This window comes from Cariama cristata, unplaced genomic scaffold (assembly GCF_000690535.1).
Source record: "Cariama cristata isolate BGI_N322 unplaced genomic scaffold, ASM69053v1 Scaffold44963, whole genome shotgun sequence".
NCBI lineage: Eukaryota > Metazoa > Chordata > Aves > Cariamiformes > Cariamidae > Cariama > Cariama cristata.
The window spans coordinates 1-8,405 of NW_009610926.1; the positions used below are offsets into that span (position 1 = coordinate 1).

The 8,405-nt window shown below is 40.1% G+C and overlaps 1 protein-coding gene across 1 annotated transcript; it reads right to left on the reverse strand.

The window, feature by feature from the left end:
- Positions 1-2,762: 2,762 nt before the first annotated feature.
- On the reverse strand, positions 2,763-7,991 carry EAPP (E2F-associated phosphoprotein; the record flags this gene model as incomplete). Its single annotated transcript, XM_009698037.1, has 5 exons — positions 2,763-3,372; positions 4,884-5,000; positions 5,853-5,976; positions 6,338-6,436; positions 7,810-7,991. Coding segments are annotated over 5 exons (787 nt in total), but the record flags the coding sequence as incomplete, so codon positions are not given.
- Between the last annotated feature and the right edge of the window lie 414 nt (positions 7,992-8,405).

Here is an 8,405-nt window from a genome sequence, read left to right on the forward strand (position 1 = left end):
GATTACATGACACGGCTGGCTGTGAACCTGGCGTAAACTGCCGGTGTGAGTCATACCGAGGAGATGGTGCCGCAGCCTATCTTCTCTCATCCTGTTTAACCTAAATTGATGTTCTGGGAATTGCGGAAGACCCGAAGGCCCTGCTCGGCAGGGCCCACGGGACGTAGGTTAAAAATGCTCTGCAGGAGCCTTCCGCGTCTTCAGCTGTCAGACGGTAAGGCCCACCCAAAAACATGGCTCCGATAAATGAGACCTTAACATCAGCCAACTCTGGCTGGATTAATCCCATATGAACATATTCCCGTAGATTAGAAACTGGTATCGACCCACTATACTCACGCTGCTTAGTAAATCAATTTGCAATTATGTCACCGAGTGCTGTGATTCTGTCTTGCGGCCACTCCACCCCTACCTTCACCTGTGCTATCAGTAAAACAAAGAAGAAGGAAGCAGTCACAGGAGGATGCACGTACGAGTTACACAGCTGCAAAACACAACTACACTACAGCCAGGACGTAACTGTGAAAAAGAAAACCAGCTGGCAGAGACAACTTAGGACTGTACTATTTTGTGTGGTAGAATCTCAAAAGGGATTTAATTCAACCAGAAGACATTTAGACACACTTCATCTATGCAGATTTATTTCAGCACAAGAAGAGGAGATGAGAGCATTCACTTGATTAGTAGCCCCACACAACCGGCTATAGGAGCTGTTGTCTCTATCCAAGACTGCTCTTGCTTGTTGCAATTGCTGCTGGAGGAGTCTCGTGTTGGTGCTGCCGCTTGAAAAAGCGGTGGTAATCATGAAAGCCTCCTTTCTATGTAAACACGTACAAAGTTTAAGGACAAGTGGGGTTTTCAGCACAACTAAAGCATTACTCCCATTCAAAGCTAAAAGAACATTATCAGCATGGGGCAAACGAGTCCCAGTCCTGACCGCTTCTATGCTTCCTAACAAGAAGCTCTGCAATTCAAGTGATAAGGCAAGCAAGAAGCAGCAGCAAGAAAGTACCTGGGATGAGAAGAAAGGTAATGTCTAGAGGTGTGCCAGCTTCAAAATCTCCCACTACATCTGCCCTAACCCACCAGGTGGTGCCCAGGCCCCTCACACCTTTTCAGGATGGTGCATACTCATGAGATGGTTTTTTTGCTAGTTAGTCCCATAAGATATCTGACAATATTCCTCTGTATAGTTTCCCCTCCTTCACCAGCTCTATTCTACCCTTGCTTGCGGACTGCCATCATCTATTGTTCCTCCTGCTGCCACCTGCATCGACACTTGAGCCCTTGAACTACATTCCCGCATGCTCAAGTTTCCAGTAGCTCAGTGCAAAGACCCTTAACCTGACGCTACACAGAGCCTTTGCACTTCACCTGGAACGTGAAGACAGCTACATCGAGGCCAGCATGCCCTACAGCACAGACTATATCCTCTATCACATCTGCTCCTCCACACTTCTACCAAGAAGAAATAGTTCTTCATACGTTCAAAGTTTTCCATATACACCTCCTGGCTCATGGCACACTGTAACAATTTATCCCACTTCAGATGATCCCATAGCTGTCAATATGCAAGTCGAACACTCCACTCATCAGTCTGACTGGAGGTAGCACAGACGAGATTGCGATCTTATCTCAGGCAGATCCCAAGCCTCATAACAAGTATGGCTCAGTTTTGATGGTAGGCTCCCCATGCAGAGGAAGGTATACCACCCCAGCCAACCAAGGTTTCAGCAGCTGCCTCAACAGTTCTTTACTTCATCAAGCAGAGGTTAAATTTCTGCTGACTTGAAAATAGCAAGTCAGTGTTTTTCTCATGTCATCCTGACAGAAAAACCAACGTTATTTTTTTCTTCTTGATCTCGTATAATACGGCATAGAATGAGTGCGTGAGGATTAGTAAAATGCAGCACCAGGGACTACAAAAGGTAACCAGAGTCACAAGATTTTATTATAATCTAAGGCACAAAAGAACTATGTTCTTCAGGTTCCTGCTTCCCAAGTTTAAATATTTCTGACAATTCCTCAACAAATTATTCCTAGTACTATTGAATTCCACATAACAAATTGTTCCTAGTACTATTGAAAGGAAAAGCATAAAGATGAGGGTTTTTTTCCAGACATACCCTTGTTCAAAGTGAAGTGTTAAAAAAATATCAGGCTATAAAGAGGAGATGTTACTTACTAACAAAAAAACAAGAGTTCACCTCTTGGGAGAATGCCTAGAGAAAGAGAGGGAAGGATCCATCGTTACGGTGGCTTCATAGAATAAGTGAGAAGTCTAAACGCCAAGTAGCAGCTCTTTATGCTTCCATAAAGAACCTGTAAACGTACTAAAGAAAGAGAAAAAGCATATAAACTAGCTCTCTGGTCACAAATCTGACCATAAATTTCTTCTTAAAATGTGTCATCGTAAGGAAAAAGGACAATAGAAAAAAAAAGTCCAGTATTCTCTTCATGTACATATCTACATTTAAAACTCTTAACTGTATTACTAAGCATTAATATGTTGATGTAAATGAGCCATGCCGGAATGACCCATGCCAGAAAACTCAATATAAGCTAATCTTCCATTCTGTATAAATAAAAGTTTTCATTTCTGAGATCTTAAAAGGCCAAAAATCCAAATATAATGACAATTCCTTCTTTATCAAACCTACCTGTGTGCAAGCCTACCAAGAATACCAGCCTAAAGAAGCCCAACATCCCCACTGAGTTGTTTACCGCGTGCCATAGAAACGACCGATGCAGCTACAGAGAGCCAGTTACTGTACAGTATTTATTCTAAGCAGCAGTTCTAATACATACTGAGATAACGGATAGTATATATATAGGGAATGACCATAATACACAGATCTTGCATATTTACAAAATTTTAAATCCTCAATCATGCAACCACCTGATGGCATGAAAGAATATTGCTCTCAAATGCACGCAGTTAACTGTATATCCCTTCATAAACTTCGCAAAAATCCAATCATTATAAAGTTCTCTGCTGGAAATGTACATTTAAAAGACAGTATTTAAAAAAGGCTAACATGCCTGCATTTCTGATACTTCACTCAGTCTTAAAACAGTGCAGGATGTTTTTCCCCTGCTTTTGCACATTAGCAGTGGCTGGCTAGAACATTGAAGAAGTGAAAAACTTCATCTTTATCCATTACTGCCACTTCAGTTGAGCACTCGGTACATAATACTGGATGATACACTTCCTCCTCTTCTTGATTTGATTGTATAGAGGTAGTTTCTTTGCTATGCTTCATTTTCTTATTTCTTTTCTTTAGCTTCTTTCTGTATTTCAGAATCTCCTCTTTGTTGACAACACAGTTCATCACAAACATTGCTCTATACTGTGTTTTGTAAGATTCATGTCTATGAAGAGGGGGAGAAAATGCAAGTCATACCATTAGTAAAAGTCTGCTTCCAAGAAATCCATTATCGTCACCAAAAATGGGATTAAAGATATGAAGTACCATGCCAAAAGGCTGAAAGCCAAATAAATATGAAGTTTTATAAACAGAACAAAAGACACCACCACAAAAATCATTTAAAAAATCAAATTGTAGCAATCTGTCTTGTTTTTAAAAACATGCTAGTTCTTGCTGAAATAAACACCCTGGAGTACAATGGTATTGGTACTACAGAATTATGCATCGCTATGTATAGCTGATTGCAGGCAAAAGATCATGAAGCTGCAAGTGCAAATGCCAGTCAACTACTAGCATTTATATCCTAAAATGTCTTGCAAGCCTGAGATTCCTTATTTATAAGTAACAAGCATTGACACATCACACTTGAAAAAACATATCTATAATAAAATATAAAATGTATTTTCAGCTGTCATCAGTATAACAACTGTAGACCTGGAGTACGTAGCAAAATTCAGGGCTGCAGTCTAATTCAATTCAACACAATGTCCCTCGGACTGCAGTTTTACAGCAGCCTAAACTAACCTAACAGGTGGCTGCAGAAGTCCTATCTTGACTTCTGCTGGCTTGACTGCTTGTATAACGCTGTACTGAGATATTTCAGTTTATTAAACCCACAAAAGACCAGTCTGACAGTAAAAACGGATGGTTTTCTGTCAGCTTAGCAAACTGAAAGACTTAACTATATATAGAATAGGGTCAAGGAGTACCAGAGCCAGCAAAAGGAAGAGCATGAGAAACAGCACCCAGTACTTAAATGATTTTAGGCTGCTGTGGACTTTCATCCTCAAGCACCAAAAATACTCAATAAATGAGAGGTAGTTTATTCCTCATTGCACAAGATTTCTTCTTCCTTTACTCCCAGTTCACGAGTCCTCTGCTAACGCACGGGTTAGCAGTACTAACTAGGTTTGCAGTGCAGTCAGATACTGCAGAGCTGCAAAACACACTATGGATTCTCACCTAAATGCTTTCCAGGCACTTTTAAATGTCACTATACTCAAACCCACAACTGCTAAGACTCAAACCAAGTAAGAACACTCTATCTTGATTTTGCTTATTCCTCCCCTAACAAGGAACTTTTACAGAAAAGCAACCTGGAATAATTTTATGCCTCTAAACATCAAGCCAACATATTAAAAAACAAAAAATAATCAGCCTGAACTGCCTGTTTAGTCTCCATTAATTACTATTTTTTAAAAAAATTTACCTTCTCCACTATGTTAAAGTTCTACCCTCTTATTCCTCATCTCCATGCTGCAGGTTAAACTGATCATCATTCTTACAAACTAGCATTCACCCCTAAATCTGAATCACATATACCTGACTCCTCTTTATTAGCACAACCTTGCAAGACAGAATTGATAAAATCAATTGATCAAATTGAATACGCTATAAATACTACTGATCAAAAAAAACACATTACAAAAAGATCCCTTATTGTTCACCAGTTACCTCTGGCAGTCCAGGCATAACGTTATCATGCAAGAAGGGCAATTCAAAACAGCATCACTATTTGGAACAGCTGAAGGTTTTGCCTGCTGCTGTGGCACTCTTCTTTGATTACGGTACCTACAAATTCAAGAAAGGAAGAAGGAGAGACAAAAATTGAAATTATGTGCCCTCGCTGTCAGGTATATCAATTCAACTGTTAAACCTTTTTTTATATTAAAATACACCAATTAATATTTGGCTCCTTCTGGACGGATTTTTCAGTAACTCAAAGTACATAAATAGATAAACCAGGAGGAAAAACACATACCAGTATCTTTTTATTTACTTTGTACAGAGAATTTTCATTTGGTGAGACAAATACATCTGACATGAGAATTTGTGCCTAATAATGTTCTCCTCTGACGAGGCGGGTCTCTCAAGTGCAATCTCTGCAGGTAACTTACATTAATATTATCTTTTTCAACAGATTTACAAGGAGAATTTTACTTCTGCTACAACAACCATTCTTCTACTTCACCCTTCAAAAACCCTCAGTAAAGTAGTTTTGTGCTGTTTCTATTTTATCTGAACATTTTGTGGCTTGCTAAATTCAAAGTTTTCCAAAACTAGAAATACAATATTTAGCAGTACAGATACTAATTTAGCAATCAAAGCATCTCACAACCTTTTCATCCACAGCATGGTTATTTAGATAAGGTCTACGGACAAAATTGGCTTACAGAACTAGGAAGTCTTGATTTTTAAAAAATTGAAAGTTTTAGAATTGTGTAATTTCGAAGACTCAACTTCCATTAGATATACATAAAACCTTCACAGGCTTTTAATTTTCATATGCTGTAAATGCTAAACAAAAATATTTTCACTGCATAGACTTGACAGCACAGGCTTTTTCTCTATATTCACCATTTTCATTTAAATGTTTCAGTTTATGTTAAGCATCTTACAATTCAAATCTTTATGGTCTCTTACCCCCTCCTCTGTGAGTCTACCCACTCTTGGTCTCTATTGTCTTCTTCTGGGTCATATAGCAGTTCATCATTGGAAAGAATCCGACGTTGCTGATGTTTCCTGTTTTTCCGGATGTCCTGTGCCACTGGGAAGATTTGCACAAGCACGTGTTACATCCATCAGACATATGATGATTCTTCACTTACTTAACTAAAGTATCAGGTTTTCTGTTTTCCTTTTCCATACTCGCAATAAATTTAAACTAAAACATAACAGTCTAGCTCATCTCTCCTCCAAATGCACCACCCCAAAGGCTTAATACACCTTACATACATTGGGATACCTCATGAAGTTGCGGGAACTACACTGAGATGATATAGGCTGATAATTCCCCCCAAAGGGCCGCCTTCAGGAACAGCCCCTTGACCACTCAAGAGGATTCTACAGGATCTGAGAGAGTGCTGCTGTAAAGATGTCCCCCTCTCTCGCTCTCCTCAGTCACTTACCTGTTTTATCTTCATCCTCTGAATCAGAATCAAAGTAAATGTCATCATAGTATTTTGAAGTGGTGGCAGGTCCAGTCTGCCCAGTACTTGAGGAAGTACCTATATGTGAATTTAGAGAGAGAAGTGGTAAGAACACCCCACTTGTAAGAACAAGTATACAGCCCAGAACAAACCTTCGTTTCCAAGTTACTCTATCCAGAAGTGTTCTGCTTTATCTGGGTGTGTTAAGTAACAGCTCTCCCAATTTATTCCCACATCCTGATCATCCGTATCGCTTGTGTTATTGTATTTACAGGTGCGCTCTCAGAGCAAAGCTGCTCACTCCCTCCGAGATGAACCTCGGGTACAGTTCAAATCAAAGATTCTAACAAAGTACACCCACTTCAGGAACAGAAGGCACCACGTCAAATATGTCTGCCTCTGCCCTATATAATCCACACAATGTCACACACTCCACAAATCTTCAGTCATGTGAAAGAAATACAGGTGTGGCACATTGTTTCACGAACTTTGATTACAATAACATTCACTAAAAAAATCCCCAAAAATTTCAGAGCCACAGAAGTTCAAAAAAGACCTACATGAATTGCCAAGCACATGTGTCACAGCCAGTCTGCACCAAAAATCCCATTCTGTGCTGGATGGATGTGGTGGTATAAATATCGCTACATCTTGTCAATTGCACAACCAAAACCTAAAGATCAGATTTGCCCACTAACATAGATAAAACTAATAAACCCGCTGAATGCAGAGTGAAGTCCCTACATTAAACTGAATACTATGTTGATTCTCCAGAAAATTGAGAACATTTCACTAGGTGTTTTGTAATAGGTAAAAAGAACATATGCTCTTCAAATACCGAAGCAATCAATCTCTTGCACCCATAGTACACAAACTCCAGAACACATATATCTTTCATACAGGTTTACTATTTGATGTAACAATTATAAGCAGCAAAGGGACAAAGAGATTAATATTTTTTCCTGACTCTTCCCTCCCCAACTGATTTGGGATTTCAATCTACCATATGCTGTTCCTTTCTTCAAGAAAGGGCTCCCACTCTTGACAGCCACCTGGAGCAACGAGGCAAAGCACAAGAGACCGCAACCTGCTCAAGAGACTCCTAAACACATCTGAAAGCACAACTTAAAACAAAGAGATATTGGAAAAAAGAGGACTAATCCAACAAAGGGAAATCATATTAAAGCAGGAAATCAGAAGTTCAAAAACACCAAAATTGAAGTCTTAGAAAAGATGAAACAGATGCATTCACTGAAGTGGCACCTAGTTACTGTTTCTGCAAATGCAATCAGCCATTTTAAGACTTTTCTGTAGGCTTCAAATAGCACTCAGCTGTCACCACACACACACACCGCCTTTCTAACCACAAGAATAATACATTAACTTCACACCTTAAGTGGACACCACTTAACTCAGATTTCATATGCAAGCAGATGTTAAGCATGATTTACCCATTTCTGGTGATTTCCATTTGCCTTCCATAGTCCTCATGGTGGTGTTCAGTTCTGCTTCCATCTCCTTTTGGAACTCATCATCACTGGAAGACTCACTCTCCCCAGTCAAGCACTCCCGTATCAGCTTCCGCTTCTGGTCAGGAGTGCCATGTAAGAGCACATCTACTTCATCTTCTGAGCTACAAATATTTAAGCATTTCACTCCTAATTATTACAATCAGCTTAAAACACTGACCGAGTCATCTGGAGAATGAACATATGAATTGTGTGGGTGCACTGGGAAGCACTTATTCATGTGTTTATGGGAAACGTATTTATTAAAATGCTTTATTAGCTTGTCGGTATTAAAACTCTGGTTTTAATGCAAAAGAGCTTCAGCTGACTGGCTGCGGCCTGCCACGATGCCTCTGCAGCTCTGGTCAACGAAGCTCCATGCAGATGCAGGGGTCTGTTTACGCACTAGCATTTGTAGGGTTAGAAACGTAAACAAGCCGGTTTCAAGGCAGAAAATCGCCGCCCCTGTTGCGAGGTGATCCTCCTGCAACCCCCGGGCGGCACCCCGCGGCCCAGCCCAGAGCCGTGAGGGAGCCCCG